The following is a 21,664-nucleotide window of genomic DNA, read 5'->3' on the forward strand; positions in this document are numbered from 1 at the left end:
TTAATTTTATTTTATTGTAGAGATGAAGTCTCGCCAAGTTGCCCAGGCGGGTCTGGAACTACAGGCGCACGCTACCACGCCTGGCTATTTATTTTATTTTATTTTATTGTAGAGATGAGGTCTCGCCAAGTTGCCCAGGCGGGTCTCAAACCCGCGGGCTCAGGCAACCCACTCACCTCAGCCTCCCAAAGGCGCAGAATTACAGGCTGAGCCACCGAGCTCGGCTTCCCCCCTCCTTTTTGTAAACAGTTTTAGTTAGGTATCATTTTTGTAAACGTACAACTCAATTTTAAAGAGTTGTGCAACCACCATCACAATTCAGCTTTATAACCAAAATGTTTACACCAAAACATCCTCATGTGTGGTCACCCAGATTTTATACTGCCCTGTGCTTTAAATCACCTAGTTAGAGTAACCCTTGCATTTTAGAATAGTTTTTTTTTTTTTAATGAATCATCTGGACTTTATTTTTCTTTTATATAAAAATAATACCTGCTTGTTTGCTTTTGTCACATGTCTAATAATATAGACTTTCATTTAAAGGGATGGTTTTGTTCTGCATACTTTCATTTTCCACCTCCCAAAGACCAAACACTCCCAGGCAATCACCTTGCCCTCACGCCTCAGTTCTCATTTGGCTGGCTTATTCCTTGGGCGGTGCAATACATGTTCCTCCTTCTCTCTTCCCCAGTGCCTTGCTCCTTTTCACAATTTCTTCTTTTTTCTTCCTTTCACATGTTTGTTCTACCCAAAACCAAAATTATCAGGGAGAGAGGATCAGAACATAGCCTCGGTTGGTGCAAAGGAGACCATTATATTTTCTTTCTTCCCCCACACCAACCCCCTCTTCCCCCTGTGTTTTAAGGTTCAGTCATAAACCAGGTCCCATGATATGAGTTGTCTTTCTGCACCAGGCAGTCCACTGCATTTCGTGTCCCAGAGCTGCTTGTCTTGACCCCTGTTAAATGTAGCTCTGGCTTTGGAAGGGCTGCTGAAAGTAAGATCAGAAGAGAAGCATTGTCTGTACCTTAAGAGAGATGGCAAGTGAAGAGGGCCTCACAAGGAAGAATGTCCTGAGAATAAAGTGGAATCGCGTCACTACCATGACTTTCAACACCAAGTAGACTAATAATCAGCTTGCCTTCCATTTTTAGAGTTTTACTGTTTTCCTATACATTATATCGATCTTCACAACAATGTGGTATCAAATCCTTGTTGCCAACATCTTAGTCGCAGCTGCCTTTGCTAGATGTCTACAACCACCTGGTCATAGGCTCCTTTCCAGTCTATTCTTCATGCCAGAGTGAGTGTTCATCTTTTAAAAACTCAAATCTGATCACTGCTTTCCTTTGCTCTTAGAATAATATGGTCCATGAGTTCTTGCATGGCCCAGGCCCCTGCCCCTCTGGCCTCATCTTGAACATTCTCTACCTGGCTTTCTTCCTGTTTCTCCCCAGCACCAGCCTGTCTGCTCTGTCTAGACTGTTTCCTCAGCCCCTACCCAACCTCTGTTGGCTGAGATACGACATATTCATCTTTCAGATCTCAGCTCAAGTTACCTCTCTTTAATTAATTAGTATCTGAATCTGTCTGCATAAAATAGTTTTCATATTTTATAGCTGATCTCCCTGTCCCCCAAATAACTATGTTTCTCAAGGGTGTGATGGTTTTCTTTTTTTCTTTTATTTTATTTTAAAGATGTGGGATACAATTTGGGATTCAGTAGGTAAGTCGTCATCATGCAGGTAACGTTTGGACCTCCCTTTGGTCCCCACTTCACCAGGTTTGAGGTCAGTACCCTTACTGCTGTTATGTGCCTCCTCCTCCCCTGGTAGTGTCCCTCTACTTTGAGTCCCTTTCTTATTATGATTAATGTTCAAGATCTGCTTATGATTGAGAACATGTGGTATTCAGTTCTTCCTGATAAATCACTGGGTATTATAGACTCTAAATCCGTCCAAATTGCTGCAAAGTTCATATGTTGTCCTTCTTTATGGTTGCATAATACTCTATCGTGTATATGTACCACTTTTTTTATCCAGTCTACTTTCAATGGGCAGCATGATTGGTTCCATGTTTTTGCTATTGTGAATAATGCTGCCATAAACATGTGTGTACAGGTCTTTTTTTTTGTAGAATGATTTGTGTTCCTCCAAGTATATTCCAAGAAAGGTGATTGCTGGGCATATGGAAGGTCGATTTTTAGGTCTTTTAGGAATCGCTGCACTGTTTTCCACAAAGGTTGTACTAATTTACATTCCCACCAACACTGTAGATGCAATCTGGATGTGGTGATTTTCAAGCTGACAACAGCAACAGAAATAAGTGCTCACCCCTCCAAGTCACTGTGTCCCAGAGACTGCAGCACCAACTGCTGGAATAACTTCCTTTCTTCCCCAGGCTCTGCCCATGCCCTGCCCTTTAGGTCGCCCCTCACTTCTCTATTCCTGAGCTCTGTTTCCCTTTGGGTTGCTCCCCAGTGTCCCCACTGTCCCCTTTTCCCTCCTCCACCCCCACCTGCCTGAGCACAAGTGTGTGGCTGGGCTATGGTGGAGGTGCTCTGGGTCACTCAACAGTTCCCTCACCTGGCTGCCCCAACTTGGATCCTAAGAGTGAAAGGCAGTGAGGTACCATCCCATGGAAATCACCCACCTCACCTTGGATAGTCTCACTTTGAGACCCTCGGAGGCCCAACCAGAGAGCTTCTCAGAAGATATTTTCCTGCCATTTTTTGTTGGAAAGCAACAAAATCCTCAGTGAGACGTGATGTCTATGAACTAGATCACTGAAGTAGCAATCCCAACTGTAAGGAAATGCTACGCTCAGGAAAGTGTAGTATGACACAGAGGTTTAGCCAAGAACGGAGGTAGTGTTTCTGGCATCGAATACTTGTTCCTTTTCTCAACAGCAGTGTGACTCTCACAAGTTATTGAACTTTTCTATGCTACAGTTTCCTCAACTACCAATCAGGGTTAAATAAAATTAAATTAAAATGTCTTCCTGCTGGGAACTATGGCTCACACCTGTAATTCCAGCGCTTTGGGAGGTGGAGGTGGGGAAATGCCCTGAGCCCAGGAGTTCGAGAGCAGCCTGGGCAACATAGCGAGATCTTATCTTGACAAAAAAAGCAACAAAAACAAAAAATTAACTGGGCATGGTGACATGCACCTGTAGTCCTGGCTATGAGGGAGGATGAGCCAGGAGAATTGCCTAAGCACAAGAGGTTAAAGCTATAGTGAGCTGTGATCATGCCACTGAACTCTAGCCTGGGTGACAGAGTGAGACCTCAACTAAAAAAGAAAGTCTGCCTCATAGGTAGATAATTTGAAGATTATTTTGAACATGAAATGACATAATGTCATAGTGTCAAAATGACCGGTGTATCTCATTAGCTTACCTTAGCATAATTTAGAGAAGCATTCCCATATATTACATTGCTGGATATACTAACTTAGGGTCCTTTGAAGAACAGCTGTGGAGGCTTAGATGAGAGGATTGCTTGAGCCCACAGTAAGCTGTGATCATGCCACTGCACTCCAGCCTGGATGACCATTCGAGTCCCTGACTTTAAAAAAAATTATAAGTTAAAAATCAGCTATGTTACCTGCTCACATCTGTTTCTCTGTCTTTTGCTTGTAGCCCTGGAAAGGAAAATATCAATGCGGCAAAGCAGAGAAGAACTGATAAAGCGAGGTGTCCTGAAGGAAATCTATGATAAAGGTAAGAAGGACTGGTCTACTGTCCATGGGCCAACAAGCCATGTGTGGAATCTTTGTGCATATTTCCTGGAGTTGCATTTAGTTTTCTCCATCACTTTATCAGGATTTGAACCCTTAAAACTGTATGCAATTCTGGAGAGAAAAGAGAATGTAGCAGACAGTGCTAAAGCTATCACTCCTATGTGAGAGGAGATAAACAAAGCTTCTCTGTCCTCTGCATTGGAATCAAACTGCAGGATGCTAAGGAAAATGACATGACTCCGAGACTGATATAGGTACCAGTTGTGAGTCTGCTGACTGGGGGAATACACATAGCCAGGGTGGATTTAATTGTTAAGACTCTTTCAGGCACTAGAGGTTCTGGGACAAATATTAATCCACAAGCATCTTGGATTTCTTTTTTCTTTTGTTTTCTTTTCTTTTTTTGAGTTGGAGTCTCACTCTGTCGCCCAGACTGGAGTGCAGTGGCCGCTCCCGGCCACCGCAGCCTCGACCTGCTGGGCTCCGGCGATCCTTCCGCCTCAGCCTCCTGAGTAGCCAGAATTACAGGCATGCGCTACCACGCCCGGCTGATTTTTTGATTTATTGTAGAGATGAGGTCTCATCTGCCCAGGCGGGTCTCGAACCCGCGGGCTCAGGCAATCCACTCACCTCAGCCTCCCAAAGGCGCGGGATTACAGGCTGAGCCACCGAGCCCAGCTGCATCTTGAATTTCTTTACCAGGTTGTTATTTGTTTTTGTAGTCTGTCTCTCCACAGTAGGATAAATTGAAGGACAGAAAATTATAATCTATAACTATACACAGAAGATATTTTAAATGATTATATTTATGGTGCTTCAAATGCTCTGTGAATGTGTCCACAAGTGTTTGCCTTTGAGTTACCCTGTGCCTTTTGCTTATTGAGTTCCTGTCTTTAAATGTGAGTGTATGCAGTGGTTTATACAGTATATCACATATTCTTCACTCTTCTTTTCTAAAAACTTTGTAACTTTAGAAAGAACTTGCCTGTTTGCTCTCTCTGCTGTCTTCTGTTTTGTTCTCTCTCTCCCACCCTAAGGAACATACTCTCCCTGTTAGGGCTTTAAGTAAGGTAACAGACTGTCACTGCTGACCTTGTTCCAGCCATCAGTAGTAATTGACAGTGTCAGGTCTTCTTATTGTTTCAGGCGGGTGTTATTTGGTGGGCCAGATTATTAAATCATACAATATTCTACTTTAGTGAGCCATCCTGATATAATCCTACCTACTCTGCCTGTGCTTTTACGGATCTTCTATATGCCCCCTCTGTGTTCTAATATAAAAAGACAAGCTGTGCTTCTGGGTTCTGGTGCTTTTATCAGATTCCGCTGTTTTGTGAGTTTGTCCTTAGTCCTCTGGTATATCTCACCTCATCCACTCCTCTCACGGGACTCTCTACTGGTACTTTTGAAGTATTTTCTTTTAGCACAAATTACCAGCCTGAAATGCAAGTAGCAAGTGGCATAGTTCTTGCTCTCCCCTAATGGCGAGGGATCATGGCGGCAGGAGTGAAGGTAGACCATTGCAAACTGTGGCCTATCATCCTCAGAGCCTCCAGGGCCAAGCAGGCTCCTTTATCCATCAACTTCGGAGTGAGGTCCTGCCGGAATACAAAATTTGGTGGATGAAGCTTTCCATGGGAAAAGAATCCATACTTTTGTTGCTTTTCTTCAATGTCTTGCTTTCTGTACAATCCCCCAACCCTCCCTTGTACCAGCCTGACATTTCCATGTTTCATCATACCTCCTTTCTCCATGCTCACTCCCTAGGAGAGATAGAAAATGTCTAACTACAGGTATAATATTATACTAAACACCCAAGTGCTTAAGTAAATATTATTGTTATAGCTAAAGCCTGTTCCCATCTCGTTAAACAGTTCCTCTCCTGCCTCTTGTATCTCTCTCACCGTAAAGCTTCAGGATTACTCTAAAGTAGAGAATATGTTTTGCTGTAGCATTTATTATTGCCACTACACCTGATAACTAGGTTAAGGTAAGTATTGCCTGAGTGGCTTCTTAACTTAATGAAGGAAGCCACAGACTGTTGGAGCAAGCCTCATTTTATTTTTTTATTATTATCTTTGTATTTATTGAGTCAGAGTCTTACTCTGTCAGCCAGGCTAGAGTGCAGTGGCACCATCACAGCTCACCTCAGTCTCAACCTTCTGGGCTCAAGTAATCCTTCTCTGTCTCAGCCTCCTGAGTAGCTGGGACTACAAGCCAACACACCTGGCTCATTTTTTTATTTTCTGTAGATGAGATCTCACTATGCTGCCTAAGTTGGCCTTGAATTCCTGGGCTCAAGCAATCCTCCCACCTCAGCCTCCCAAAGTGCTGGGATTTCAGGTGTGAGCCACCACACCTAACCAAAAGCCTTATTTTATAGGGAAAGAGGTCCATTGAGGCTAAGGCCTGCTGAGGCCAAACCAGCAGCCAGGAGTTCCCTGAGAGAAATTGTGTCTCATTCACACTTGCTTCTTTCTTCATCAGCCGGACGGAGCTGATGCACTCAATAAGTGTTTGTGAAAGGAAGTTCCAGTCTAGTCCCCACCTGTCACTTGTCACCACAACCTCTGGTTTTATTTTGTCTTTGCATTTATCACTGTCTGCTCTTTTCTGTTTGTTGACTGACTTTCCTCACTAGCATATAAACTCCAAGAGAACAAGGGCTTCAGAGGCTCCCCCAAAGCCTCGAATCATGTCTGATATGGTTTAGACTCTCAAAAGTGTTTTCTGTTTGAGTAATGGGAGAGGAGAAAAAGAGAGGAACTAAAATGATAGCTTCATTGTGTAAGTAGGTTGTAGTTTTGTGTTTGCTATAGGATTTTCTGATCACAGTGTTGACTTTGTATCACTGTGGATATTAATCTCATTAGCAATTAGGAGCATGAGCCCTGGAATCAGATTACTTGAATTCCATTCTAATTCTACTACTGACTAGCTGAGCAACTTAAGTCAAGTTGCCTAATTTCTCTGTTTCTGTTTCTTTATCTGAAAGTGTAGATAATATTGTTGTGATGAGGATTACATAAGATAATACATGTGAAATAGAACAGTGGCTGGCAAACTTTACATTCTCAAGAAATGTTAACATGCCGTAATTATTATTAGTCTTAACATCTTCTGTATTTTTTACAACTCTTTACGTGCCTCACCCTAGGTGACCTGTCAACAAGAATTAGAAAGAGTAGACATCACTGTCTCCTTTTGTTTAGGGATTAAGAAAGGTACAAAGATCTACAACACCCTCAAAATGGTCATACCAATGTCGTACCACTAGGTTCACTGAAAACCCAGCTTCTGCAACCTAACTCAAATCCCTTTTGACGCCTTTACCTTGCTTTCCTCTTGTCCTCCAATTGAGTCACTTTCCTGTCATCTTTTCTTCCTCTAATCTCATTCTTCTTGCTGTATCTGAGATTCTGGTAGGTAAGCCAAATAAAATTTTATTGCCAAAACCTGTTGAACAGTAAGTTGCAAAGAGACTTTAATTGGTTTTGTTGTTGTTGTTGCTGTTGTTCAAGTTGTTAGTTTCAAAGATAAATCTCATAGATGTGGGGTAATCATTCCATATTGCCTGGCTGGTAATTCCTCATCTTGCGCCACCTCCTTGTGTTAGCACACACGACTCTAGCTAGTTACCGGCGGCAAAATCGTTTCCACCAGAGAAGTATGCACCCTGACAGCTGCTGCATTGATTTGTAATTACTGTGTCAGCCCATCCGTCTGCGCACAGCCCTCCAGGTCCCGCCTCTGTTGATGCTGCAGTTATGCTGTTTCTGTGCATGATACTGCTAATGTAGTAGAAAACAATTTGTTCTCTTTGGTAGGTAAGGTTTTCTCTTCCAGTGCTTTTTACATTATTAATTTTGCTTAATCATGCCCACTTGTTCATACAGAGTATACAAATAAACTGTAGTGATTTGAGAATCTTAAGTATTTGGGCAATGTACAGCTCATAATTAAGGAGGTTTTATTACTCTAACCGTTCTCAAAGTCCTTAGTATTTTCCTAGTGGGTTAAAATCCCAAACTGGTCAGTAAACTCAAATTAGGCAAAATGAGATCTTGAGTCTAAGAAAAATAATCTCAAGTGTCTATAGGAGCTAGTACAAGGATCTCTCGTGTCTTGGGATGTGCTAGAAGTAAACAGCATAGTTATTCAATGGCTTATATTTTTTATTGGCTTTCACATAGATTCACATAATTTTAGAGTCCAGAAGAGATTTAGATTAAAATATTAAAATCAGAGGAAATCGTTTGATCTCTAGATTTACTGAGGTCAGGTAAGAATACAGCACCCTTGAAAACTACATAAGAGGAAATTTTAAATTATGTTAGTTATGGTGGTAGTAAGGACATTAAAAAGTATAAGTTCTTTTTCTCCCATTTTCCTGGGTATCTACAATATGACTGTAATAGTTTTGTGAAGAACTCTATGTGAACATTAGAATGAACCACCAACACTCTAAATAGAAATAGTAAAAGTGCTAAACAAACTAATGATGGAAAGGAATCTACAGTTTGACTGCTTATTTTTATTTATTCCCCAATTTTGTAGCCTATTTGCTTAAATTAGAACATAATCTAAACACACTAACCAAAGATTAATTAAGCAAAGTTCTCCTAGACTTTTGGAATATTTATGTATCCATTCAACAAATTGGTGCCAAGTGCTTCCTCTGTGCCAGGTAGTCACGTAGAAGTTGAACTACAGTGATAGCCAAAAGCTTATTTTCTTGGAGTTTACAATCTACTAAAGGGAATAGAAAATTACAAGTATTATGTATTGTCAAGGAGTGATGAGCACTCTGAAGAGAAACCAAGCAACAAGGCTAGGAGATAAAGTCAGGGGAAGGGAGTATGGTTTTAGAGAAATGCATTCATGGAAGTCCTGTCCAGGAGGTGATGATTTCACAAATACCTAAATGAAGAATGATCAGGTGGCTGAAACAAGGGTAGGGACACCCAAATTTTAAACCTTGGTCCTACTACTACTTAAGCAACTTGTAACTTAATTCACAAGCCCTTAAGTTCTTTAAGTTGACCCTGTATGTTTCTTTTAAATTAACGCCTCCACATTGCATTTGCTTCTCTCTTAGTACTCGGTAAATCAGAGTATGACATCTTGCTGCTCAAAGCCTGCAGTGGCTTCCCATTTCACTCAGGAAAATTCGAGGTTTCTGGGCCAGCTTACAAAGCCCTAACACAGTCTGCCCTCTAACCCCTGACAAATGTTAGGAGCTTAACCTTCTCTTAATTCCCTCTCCCTGACACCACTTCAGCTCTGCTTTCTAGCTCTTCAGGTTTGCATTGATCACTCCATCTTCTAGAACCCTCCTCCCCCAGGTATCCGCATGGTTAGCTCCTTGTCTTGGCTCAGGTGCCCCCTTTTTTTTTTTTGAGACAGGGTTTCTCTCTGTTTCCCAGGCTGCCAGGCTGGAGTGCAAAAGTACAATCATAGCTCACTATAACCTCAAATTCTTGGGCTTGAGGGATCCTCCTACCTCAGCTTTCTAAGTAGCTAGGACTACAGGCATACACCACCGTGCCCAGCTAATTTTGGTTGTTTTTTTTTTATTTCTGTGGAGTTGAGGGTCTCATTATGTTGCCCAGGCAGATCACAAACTCCTGGCTTCAAGCAGTCCTCCCACATCAGCCTCCCAAAGTGCTGGCATTACAGGCATGAGCCACCATGCCCGGCACTGAGGTGTCATTTTCTTAATGAGAACTTACCCTAGGGTTACCAAGTTTAAAATTAATGTTGTCTTCTTTAAGTTCTTAGGTCCTTACCTTCCTTAACTGTTTACTTCTTTTTTTCTATCTCTTATCACTTTCAAACATGCTTTCTAAATTAAGTATCGTGTTAATTTTTTCTTACCCATCGCTCTTCACTGAAAGTAAGCTCTACCAGGCAGGGCAGAGGCCTTTGTCTGGTTTGTTCACTGATGTAGCCTAAGTGTCTACATCAGTGCCTGGGCAAAGTTGATATTCAGCAAATGCTTATTAAAAAAGCAAGTATGAAACTATTTTTGCATGTTCACATTACTTGGCTTATGCACCTGTACTGCCAAAATCCAGAGCACTAGGTATTCTGGTTCCCCCTTATTTGTTCAGTTTTATGGTCCATGAAACTGTATTGCCAGTTATGTAAATAGGTAATATTCTGTTACATATATATGCATATGTATGTGTATATACATATATACATGTTTGTGTGTGTATATATATGCCAACAATCTACTTTCAGATAGCATGGGTCTGTTTCATTCACATGAATGTGTCCCTTGTCAGAAGGGGTGGGAAAGGAAGATCACCTCTCTGCCATTGGGTGAAATGACATTATCCCTGCATGTTAGACACTTCTACCTCCTAAATGTGACTGCCTGCAGTGATATAGCTGAGGCTACTGCAGTTCATCTAGTAGTTTCCACTGCAGTACCCCTAGACCTGGGGGAAGAGATAATCCTACAGACAGGGGAGAGAAGATCCGGAGGGTGCTTATCCTGCTAGGAGAGAAAAGAACTGTCAGCATGCCAGCGAGCAACTTCACTTCCCATTGTGTGCTGGGAATTAGAGATAACATTTCACACAAATAATAAAGTGTATTGAGGTTTTCTTCCCCCCCACCCCCTTAGTCAGACTGAAGCAACATTTCGGAAGGTATTATTTTTAATTATAAACACAAACAGAAGTTTTCTGATATGGACAACTCTTTTACACAGAGGTTGCATTTTTCCTCCTCTGACATTCAAAAGGTAAAGGCCTGATATTTAAATTAAAAGGTCGTCATATTTTAAAAATTAAAATTAAAAACTTTCCTCTGCATTGGAGAAGACAAATGTAGGCTTGAACCTTCTTAAATCCTGTGGTTTATCTGGCATTCCAGGTGCATAGTCTTGAAGTTTATAGAAAATACTTTTTACAACCTTTAGCAGGCACTGTTGTTTGTCATATCTTTAGCTATTTCTGACATTTTACCCAGCAATAGCATCTTCTGAAAGCTGTGATTTTGAGTAACTGTGTGAAAATGAAAAGAGTGTTTACTTTTAGCATCAGCAACATATAATCATTTGTGTAGCACCTAAACACTTAATACAATGCATTTGCCTAGTCTTGCCTTTGAAACAAAATCCACCTTTTAAAATATAAAGGCATCAAATTGAGACAGATGGAAAGTGGCTTTAAACAATAAAGAGAGATTGTGATAAAAATTCTCTTGAGCAGCACTGTTCTCTCAGAAAACCACGATCGCAAGCCAAAAGAATCCATGAAATAATAATAATAGTTATTATTATTTATAATATAATAGTTACTATGTTATTATAGTAATGAACATTCCCCAGTAATTATATTCACTCGTTGTGTATTTGTGAGTGCCTGTTATGTCGTGGGCACCATTCTGGGCCAGGAATACAAGGAAGGTCAAGCCAGTCATCCCTGAGCAATAGGACTTACAGTCCAGGCAAAAGATGTAAGCAGCTTTGCAGTTATAATGGAGAAAGTATAGGGTTTTCATGTGGTGCCCACCCAGGTCTGGGAACTTAGGGAAGCCATCTGGGAAGGAGTGGTACTTAGAGGAAAGCCACAGGATGAGAACGAATTATCCTAGGGAAGATGGAATGGGTAAGGAGAATGTTACATGCTGATGGACTAGCACAGTTGGAGGCTCTATGTTGGAAATAAGTGAAAGGGAACGCGAGAATGCCCAGCATGTCTGGAAGGTTAGGGGAATCAGGGCTGATGATGCAGTTTGGAAACTGTTGTTTATTCTTTTTTTTTTGAGTCAGAATCTCACTCTGTTGCCCAGACTGGAGTGCAGTGGTACGCTCACAGCCATCCCAGCATTGACCTACTGGGGTCAGGCAATCCTTCTGCCTCAGCCTTCCAAGTAGCTGGAACTACAGGTGCACGCTACCATGACTGGCTAATTTTTTGATATATTGTAGAGACGAGGTCCCATCAAGCTGCCCAGACTGGTCTCGAACCCCTGGGCTCAGGCAGTGCTCTCACCTCAGCCTCCCAAAGTGAGCCACCATGCCCAGCTATTGTTTATTCTTTATCTTGAGAACAGCAAGGAGCTGGGAAAGGTTTTCTATAGGATCACATGTGCAGCCTCATCATTCTGCCTGCAAGAGAGACTGACTTGCAGGGAGGCTAAAGCATGAGTCAGACAGACTAGTTAGCCCTGGGATTCAGATGATGCAGTGGTGGGTAATGGGAACAAAAGAGTAGGCTTTGGGAGAAGGAGAGAGGGGACAGATTAGAGAACTTTGTGACATCTTGGATTTGGGGGAGTAAAGGAATTGGCAGGGCTGATACTTAGGATTTTGCCTTGCATGGCTATGTGGGCCAAACAGGGATTATTCCCTAAGTTGGGAACCCAAGGTAAGTGAGTTTAGGACACAAAATATTGTGATGATTTGGCTCCACTGAGTTAGAGATGCCCAAATGTCTAAGAACCACTAAATAGATAAATGTGAAGCTCGAGAGGGCGGTCTGGACTGGAGATGGCTTGGAATTGTCATTGTATCCATGGTTGTGAAGTCTTGTAAGTTGATGGTATTTCTCAGAAAGAATATAAAATACAAAATTAGTGGCCCTGATAGGAAACCCTACTATTTAATGTTTGGAGAGTTAAAAAATGATCTGGGAATAAGAAGATCCTCAAAGACTAAAGTGACCAAAGAAATAGAAAGTAAACCAGAATGATGTAGTATGATGAAAGCCAAGGCAAGAGACTATGGCTCAGTAGGGGGACAAGTGGTCCACAGTGTCAAATGCAGACACATCAAATAAAATAAGGAACAAGCAAAAGATAAGAACTGAGAGGCAGCCAGGCTCGGTGGCTCAGCCTGTAATCCCGCGCCTTTGGGAGGCTGAGGTGAATGGATTGCCTGAGCCTGCGGGTTCGAGACCCACCTGGGCAACGAGACCTCATCTCTACAAAAAATCAGCCAGGCGTGGTAGTGCATGCCTGTAATTCTGGCTACTTGGAAGGCTGAGGCGGAAGGATTGCTGGAGCTCAACAGGTCGAGGCTGTGGTGGCCAGGAGTGGCCACTGCACTCTAGTCTGGGTGACAGAGTGAAACTCCAACTCAAAAAAAAAAAAAAAAGAACTGAGAGGCACCCTTTTGATTATTTTTATGCTATTTAATTGTAGATTGTTCAGTGAAGTCAATGTGCGGTTAGCAGGCTATAAGTTGAGATACTTTGATTGCAGATAACAAAAAACTTAAAGAAGCTGACACAATAAGTGACTTTAGAAAGTCCACAAGGCTAACAGTCTTTGTATGTTTGTCCTCTAAGACATCCCAAGTGTCTTCAGCACTGCTTAGAGTTTGTTGGTGCTCATTTAATATTTATTGCACAAATGAATAAATGAATCTCACATAATAAAGTCTGATGGAAGTGCTGCTCCAGGATTGGTTTATTCATCAGTCATACAGCATGGCTAAGAGATGGCATCCTCAGTCTGCAGCTCCTCATGGTAACAAGATGGTTGCAGTAATTTCAGCATCACATGCATACACCACAGTGTCCAGAGGAACAAGAAAGGGCTGTATCTCTTTCTAAGAGAAAAAAATAAAAGATAAAACCTTGCCACGAAGGTTCTTCAGGATTACCTTCATGTCTCATTGATGAGAATTTTGTGAGATAACCACTCGATTATTTGCCCCTAATTTCAGCAGATGTTTCCATAAACATAAGTATTACAAGTACAGTCAACTCCCTAGGTGCTGCTGCCTGGTATGAATCCATGTTGTAATACCCACCATGGAACCACACTTTCCAGCTGCCTATCTAGACTCCTCTTGTGAACTCAGGGTGGGGAAAGATGCCAGGAGCATGGAGGTGCCTCACCCACATGCCCCGCCTTCTCATGTTCTATCACTCCACAGCCAGTGACCTGCACTGCTCTTTGTAATGAGAAGGCCAGCCAAACTTTGGGAGGCGAGTAGCTAATGAAAGCTTGCCATTGCTTAGAAAATCTTTCCTGACTTTATACTTTTGCCCAAGACTTATGTAGAATTAGACAAGTCAATGGGACATTCAGCTTTAACCCCCCTCCCCACTATCTCCCCCCCCATAGATATCTGGAAAATACAGTACTCTTTTAGGAGTCCCGTGCCTGGGGTTCTGGTCCTGGCTCACTCATTTTCTATTGATAGAAGGTACAGGACATCTTCTCATCTCTCTGGACTCTACTTTCTGATTCAATTTCAAAATCTTAGACTGCTCCAGCCAGCTGGGCTATGCTTTCCTTTACTCCTCGCAGGCTATTCCCAGCCCCTAGCCTGCTTCCCTGAAGGCAGCCTGCTACCAAGCAGGTGATCCTCCTAGAGTCTCTGGGAATGCCCAGAAGGATGAGCTCTTCATCTTCATCCTGGCCCTTGCTTGTCCTCTCATATAGTCATTAAAATTAGAATTAAAGGACATCACCCGATGTGCGCTGTAAGGCCATTGCCTGCCTAGATGGATGTTAGCTCTACTCCCCACTAGACACCTGACCTGTACTACTCTTCTCCTCTTCCATGGTGTCCTTCCCAGATCCTCTTCACCCAGACAGAGCTGAGATTCCACTAAAAGACTCCTGGGCTTCTCTGAAGTCCATGGCCACATCTATAGTTCTGTGTTACTGCTTTTGGGGCTCCCACTGTCCACATGGGCCCTGGAGTTCATCCCTCCTCCCCATGCTCCAGGCTTCCCACCCTTACAGTTTCTCTAAAGGGAATGTAGTCCATTGAGCTACCCACTCATTGTGATGGAGCTCAGTGTAGCAGCGTCGATTTAAGCTCCAAGCTCCAGAAATGGATTTCCTTTTGCATGTGCTAGAGGCCCATGGCTATGGTTTTCAAGTCTACCTTGAGCAATGCCATCCAGTGGAACTCTTCAGGGACACCACATGTGAGTAGGTGCCTATTTGAGAGCTTAGCTAGAAAAACAGAACTGCTTAAATTTTGAAATGGTGAGCCAGGCTCGGTGGCTCAGCCTGTAATCCCGTGCCTTTGGGAGGCTGAGGTGAGTGGATTGCCTGAGGCCGCGGGTTCGAGACTTGCCTGGGCAGCGAGACCTCATCTCTACAATTAATCAAAAAATCAGCCGGGCATGGTAACGCACGCCTGTAATTCCAGCTACTTGGAAGGCTGAGACGGGAGGATCGCCGGAGCCCAGCAGGTCGAGGCTGTGGTGGCCGGGAGTGGCCACTGCACTCCAGTCTGGGTAACAGAGTGAGACTCCAACTCAAAAAAAAAAATTTTTTTTGAAATGGCCAGCCCCTATCACTTTCCTCCCCCAACTCTAGCCATTAAAGATTTCTTAAAATCATGGATTCTAATCTAAGCAGAATACCCTATTAAAGATGAAAGACCCCTTGCATGATGATATATGGTTCTATGAGATTCAGACTATCGTATTGCTTAGGAGAGAAATTGGGACATTCAGTTTATTTTATATTCAATCCCTGCCCCAGTTGCATTTTTTATATCAAAATGCCCAGGAATAGCAATGTGGTTACTCCCCTTTCAGCTACAAACCTTGGAGCAGAGTCATTATTTGGAAATAGTGGCCAGAGTCATCATAGTTCGTGAGGATAGTTGATGCAAGAACCAATGCCCTTGGTGTACAGATTGCTAAGGAGACAGAACCATACTCCGGGCAGACGAAAGACACACCTCTAGGAGACAGACACCACAATTTGATGCAATAAAGTGTTCAAGTCACCAGTAGGCTTGAGGTCAGAGAAGCAACCCAGACTCCACATGAGCAGTGGTTTGTTGGCCATAACTTGCAGTCAAAGGTAGCAAACACTAATAAATCTGGCAGGAAACAACGACAATCTAGTGCAACTGAAATAAACCACCCAAGGTCAATGTCTTTGCCACTTTTGTGATTGGATGTCATTACACCTCACATATTTAATGTTCCAGGCAAAGGCCCCTGAACAAGAAGGCAAAGCCTATTAAAATCAAAATAGGATATTAAATCCAAAACAACAGTAACAATAAAAAAGCAAAGTGATTCTTCAGGCACAAAAACATGTATCATTTCATTCCATGTATGAAATCATCCATTCAGAGTATTCACAGAATCAATTAACTTCTGAGATTGAAATACATTTTTCTCAGATTTTCAAGGTAGTTGGTTCAAAAGAATTCTGTCACAGAGTCACAAAGATTCCTGCATCAGACAGAAAAGAATCTCATCATGGTTCTTGCAAAATTGTTCTTGAATGTATGTTGGTCAGAATACTCCAAAGACTGATTGCAGATAGAGATAAAAGATAAGCTATAAGACTCTTTCACTTGTAGATTCTGAAAATATAGGTTTTCTGGTCCAATGGAGTGCTGCAGTATCTGCCTTACGTCCTGATAATGCACAGATACCTTTAAACACACACATAAAATATGGACATACGCACAAAATGACTTTTCCTCACTGAGAAAGAAAATATGCCAAAGAGCTGCTATAGTTTGTTTTTTTTTTCTTTTTTTTGAGTAAGACTTTCAAGTCTTTTTAAATGCTCAAGAATCAAATGATAGCACTCATGAGTAAATAGGTAGTGTTTAATAAGAATGTATTGATTTCTATGCTCTATGTATGTTTACAATTCTATAAAATGTTAACTATAGCATCATTTAATCACATCAACTCCCTAAACTTGGTCAAATTGAAGAAAATATCTCCAGCAGAGATTGGCAAATACCAGAGAGCTATTTCCAGCTCCTTAGGTGTAAAGCTTTTAATCCATCACTGAAATCCTTAGATAAATTATTTCTTAGTTAACTGTTGCTCAGTGCATCATTTTACTGACTATGGGAACAGCTAGTGGGTTCGATTGCAGTGATTTAAAACGTTATTGGGATTAACAAAAGCTTTTTCAAAGTGCCCTGTATCTTGTTGCTAAAATGACACCTTTCTGGATTACAAAACAATGACTGTGTCCCCTTAATGGGTGAATTTTTTTCTGCTCTAGTAGACAAAGTTTATCTTTTTTTTTCCAGAAGAGACATTAGGTAAAATCTCTATTTTATGGGTCACTAATATTAGGACCACCACCACCAGAATGACACTTCTGTGGGAAGCACCTTCAACTCTGAATTTGAGATGCACTTTTTGGTCAAAGGGCATGTCTGGGAAGCTAAAATAGGAGCACAGAACATGTTAAACAGCAGCTCTTGTCTCAGAGGGAAAAAGCAATTAGCAAACACTTGCATTAGAATCCTCTTCCGTGTCTTCACAAGGATAGTTATTTGCTTTAACATATAGCAGCTTGACTTTTTAATTTTGCTTTAATTATGGCCACTGGTGATCATCAGTAAATTAAAATGTGTTTGAATTTTCACAAGCATGCATGTGTAAATTTTACACATTTGCATTACCAAAAAAAGATGCAGTGTAGCTAAGCTTCCTTTTCAGTCTAAAATTGTCATATGACACTTCACTTACATAATAATTTTATTTACAACAAAAGCATAAATGTAACTATAATTTCATTACTCTGCTACAGAGGTTAACAGTTATGAGAATTTGAGTTTTAATTATGACAACTACGTGTCTTATTTATAAAGAATTGCTATATTATTACTGCCATCCTTAAAGAATTAAAATTTCAAAATAAAGCATTTTAAATGAAATCACACACACTCTCTTACCATATGGTACTAGCTATGTGACTTCACTTCTTACTTAAGTATCTAGTGTTCACTTTTCTCTATGCTATGAGGATAATTTTGGTAGTCTTCATAGGATGGGTGGATGGATAGATGATAGACAGACAGATAGATAGATAGATAGATAGATAGATAGATAGATAGATAGATAGATAGATAGATAGATAGAATAAACACAGCCTGGCACATAGTAAATTCCTGAAATATTGTTTGTTTCGGGGGTTGTTATTGCTATCCTATATAAAATGTCCAACATAGTGAACACTGGAACATTGAAGATGTTACACAAATACTTCCTTTGTCTTTTCTTTCCCCCTCCCTGTCTCTCTGCTGTGTACAGAGGCTTTTTATGTAGAACACAGACTTCTAGAGCTACATGAAAACTTTGCTCATCTTTTTTTTGTAAATAAAAATATAAAACTTTGTTTAGCTAAAGCAGAAATCCACTGGTTTATTTCCTAGTTTTTGCTGTCATTGGCCTGAACAGAGTCAGACGAGAAAAAGAACACCTGAATGCATAATGCTTTGCTGTGTTAGCTCACCTGTTATTTCAAGTTGATTAGCAAAGCTGTTTGGCAGGGAGTGGGGCACTTTTCTCACTCATTTCTTAAGGCCTTATGCAGAGAATACTTTGATCTGGAAGGTCGTGGGGCATCATCTAACATAGTCCTTTAGTTTTCAAGGGACAGAAGCAGAGGTCCCCAGAAGTTAAGTAGCTTGTTGCAAGCTAGTGATGGCAAGAATGACACAGACTTCAAATCAGGACTTCTTTCCACTGTGGCTGCTTCTCCCATCTGTGTCTACTGAGAATAAATTAGAGGTGCTCACCAGTATACCTCTGTCTACTGAGATACTGGCTTCCCAGGAGAGCATAGTTGCTAACTCCTTCTTTCCTATTGCCTGTCAGAGTGGCTCCTTCGGTTTTCTTGTACCTGAGATGGAAAAAGCATTCTCTTCTCTCGAGTCTCCAGATTGTTAAGGACTTGAGGGGCCCACTACTAGCACTCTTCTTTTGTCTCTGAATTTCTGAACCATGTGAGAAATAAGGCAAATGGGGAAATCAAAGTAGGGCATCATCTTATTACTGGTAAAAACTGTTCAGGAGAAAGTCATTGAAGGGCCTGATAATTCCCTCCCTCTCAAGCCATAACCTTGGATCAGCCCATGAAGTGGAAATGTCTGGGTCCTGATTCAACACTAGTCCAGGGTAGGAAGGAAAGAATAGATTGGCTTCATCCAGTGGGGACAGAAGGAGTAGTTTTTGTATTGTAGCAAAGTGGTAACAGTGGAAAAAGGTGAGAGGATAGCAAAAATCAGAAATGCTTGGGGAAAATTTCTCCATACAGAAACCAGAGGAACAGATCTTCCCTTTTAACAAAAACCTATTATCATTTATTTTAACATGGCAGCATGCAATTTTTTGTTTGTTTATTTTGAGTCAGGATTTCACTCTGTAACCCAGGCTGAAGCGCAGTGGCATGATCATGACGATCATGATTCATGGCAGCCTCAACCTCCTGTGCCCAGACAATCCTTCCGCCTCAGCCTCTTGAGTAGCCCAGGGACATGCCACCACTCCTGGCTGATTTTTCAATTTTGTTTTTTGTCTTGTAGAGACAGGGTTTTGCTATGTTGCCCAGCAATCCTCCCACCTTGGCCTCCCAAAGTCCTGGGATTATAGGCAGGAACCACCACACCCAGTTAGTTTCTTTTAATATATATATGTATGTATATATATATATGTATATGTATGTATATATATATATATGCATCTTTATAAGAAAAATAGAGTTGATGATCATTAAACTCTACCTATATTATGTCAAATTTACTTCAAAACTTTGCCAGCCTGCCCCATACATATTTCATTTTCACATCATTATAATCAACATGTGCATACTGTTCTCCATTCCTGCTTTTGCACTTGGTATTACTTCAGACACACTTCATGTCAGAACATGCATCAACATCACTTGCGTGGTCATTTCTTTTGCATTTTTCTCATTCCTGGCAAGATTATACATTTACAAGTGGCACCTGGAACTTGATTTTTATTTACCCAAACAAATGTTCTTCCTACCTGGAATAGTTGGTTTTATTAGGTATGTTTAGCTCATGCTTTCTTCCATTGTGCTGGGTTTTTTTCTTCTATTTGGTATATAGCATTTCATTTTGCAAATTAAAAATCAGAAAGTTTTATGAATAAATCAAGACTATCCATCTGGTTTCCTTCTTGCACAACCTGAATAAATTGACATATATTGATTTCTACTCTTCTATTTTCTATTTTTATTTATTTTAGTTTTGAAGTTTTTAGTTTTTTGATCTGTATGAAATTTTTTACCATAATGGTTCGATATACAGATGTAAAGTTATTCTTCATACTCATATTCAACTATTTATTAAATAAGGATTTCATATCCCCCTAGATAAACACTTTTAAGCAAAGATTTTTTTTAAAATATATAAACCATAATTAATGTCATAGAAAATCAGATTCAGTGGTGAACTTAAGTTTATTATTTTTGCTTTCTGGTATTAGAATTGGCACTTTTTAAAATCTTAAACTCCAAAGGGCCAGGAACCCTGAGTTTTTTGGGGACAAAATGTCTGCCCTTCATGCAATGTTTTTAAAGTAAAATCTGTTGTTACATCAGTATCCATGAGAACCTGAAAGAATTTCTGTTGCCCATTCTCCATGGTGACATTCATCTATAAAAAAATAACTTGTTACCCCTGAGTTTTGAGAGAATTCAATGGAGAGAAGTTGACAATTGATCAGGCCCAAACCTGGTAATAGCCCTAAAGCATAACAAAGGACAACAAAGCAACAAACGACTAAAAACCAAAAACTTGGCATACAGTCACAAAGGTGACAATCCAGTGGAGGCGGATGCAATTACTTAACTACACTAAGTTTTTTAAATACAATTTTTAATGAACTTAAAAAATTTTTTAAAATTCAGAGCCAATCCTCTGAATCAAAAAATTTTGCATAGATCATACTTTTAAAACGTTTAAAACAATTCTGTACAAGACAAGATCCTCCTCTAATATGTGGTTCCCATCTCTTCTGAGCACGTCTTCTGTCTTCCTTCGCCCTTTATTTTCTTTCTTTATTTCTCGGGGCTTAACTTCTCACACTTTCCCCAATTCTCACACCAGCTGGCACACATTACCCCTGCTCTGGATCTGAATTTCTGCATCCCTTTGTCACGCCTGCCTCACTCTCTTCCCCCATGGCTTGTCTGTCTTCTCCTTGGCCTTTGGCACAATGCCTGGCTTATGGAAGGAGAGGAGGACTAGAGTGTGGTTAAGCTCCAGCCTCTGAAGACAGCCAATGAACAGCAGTTTTTTACAGATATCATAAGGAGCTCATAGCAAATCTCTGCCACAAGGTAGTTGTGAGTGTTGGTGGTTTCTGGCATGTGATGCATGTTGTTATTACAGGTATTCTGCAGGTGTTTGTCAACTGAATAAATTCATTCATTCTCACTAATTTCATATTAACATGACTCTATTAACATTTTTGTTTCTTATGCCTTACAAGGAGAAGGGGAGAATAAGACTGGCACAATTTCCATGGCTAATTCTTTAGCTTAGATCTATTGTTTTCTGTGTCTCATTATTTAAAATTTATGACGTTGACCTGCACTAACTTCTGCATACTGTTCTCGGCCACTTCTGCGAATTGATCCTACCTTGTTGGGTATGTCTGCATCTGGCTCACGTTTTTCTTTTCCACTTTACCCTTCTGCGCTCTCCAGCCCCTCTGCCTCCTGTGACAAGTTCATGTTCGTTAGACAAGTCATGTGGTTAGACATTGCAACTTCCTGCTTTCTTGTCCTCTCTGAGGTTTAAACCAACCACCTCTGTTCCATGTCAGCCACACAGTTAGCATTTCCTACTCTAACCTCATTGTGACAAGGCACAGTTGCCATTCCATGTTCTCTTGCCTCTCTGACTCCTTATCCGTAACCCTGTGGATCTCAAAGTGTGGAACCCTCACCAGCAAAAGCAGCACCAACATCATCAAGACTTTGTTGGACATCTATATTCCTGGGTCTCACCCCACCTAATGGTTCAGAAACTCTCAGGGTGGAGCCACGGGCCCATAAAAGTTTGAGAGCCACTGCTTTAACCCATTTTGTCTCTTCTGCTTTCTCCCTTCCTCCTGTCTGCACTTTACTAACTCTAATAGGAAGCATCTTATAATTGAATGTCATTGTATGACATTTTTGAAAGCCATTATCAC

General features: G+C 41.0%; 1 protein-coding gene across 1 annotated transcript in view; it reads left to right on the top strand.

Annotated features, from left to right (window-relative positions):
* PHACTR1 (phosphatase and actin regulator 1) overlaps nt 1–21,664 on the top strand; it is a gene marked incomplete at its 3' end in the record, with an annotated part of 311,794 nt that overhangs the window by 192,909 nt on the left and 97,221 nt on the right. The window contains exon 3 of the mRNA XM_021717449.1: nt 3,640–3,720. Within this exon, the coding sequence (XP_021573124.1) occupies nt 3,640–3,720 (81 nt within the window). The remainder of the gene's footprint in view (nt 1–3,639; nt 3,721–21,664) is intronic.

This window comes from Carlito syrichta, unplaced genomic scaffold (genome assembly GCF_000164805.1).
Source record: "Carlito syrichta isolate Samal-C Ts95f unplaced genomic scaffold, Tarsius_syrichta-2.0.1 Scaffold309762, whole genome shotgun sequence".
NCBI classification, from domain to species: domain Eukaryota; kingdom Metazoa; phylum Chordata; class Mammalia; order Primates; family Tarsiidae; genus Carlito; species Carlito syrichta.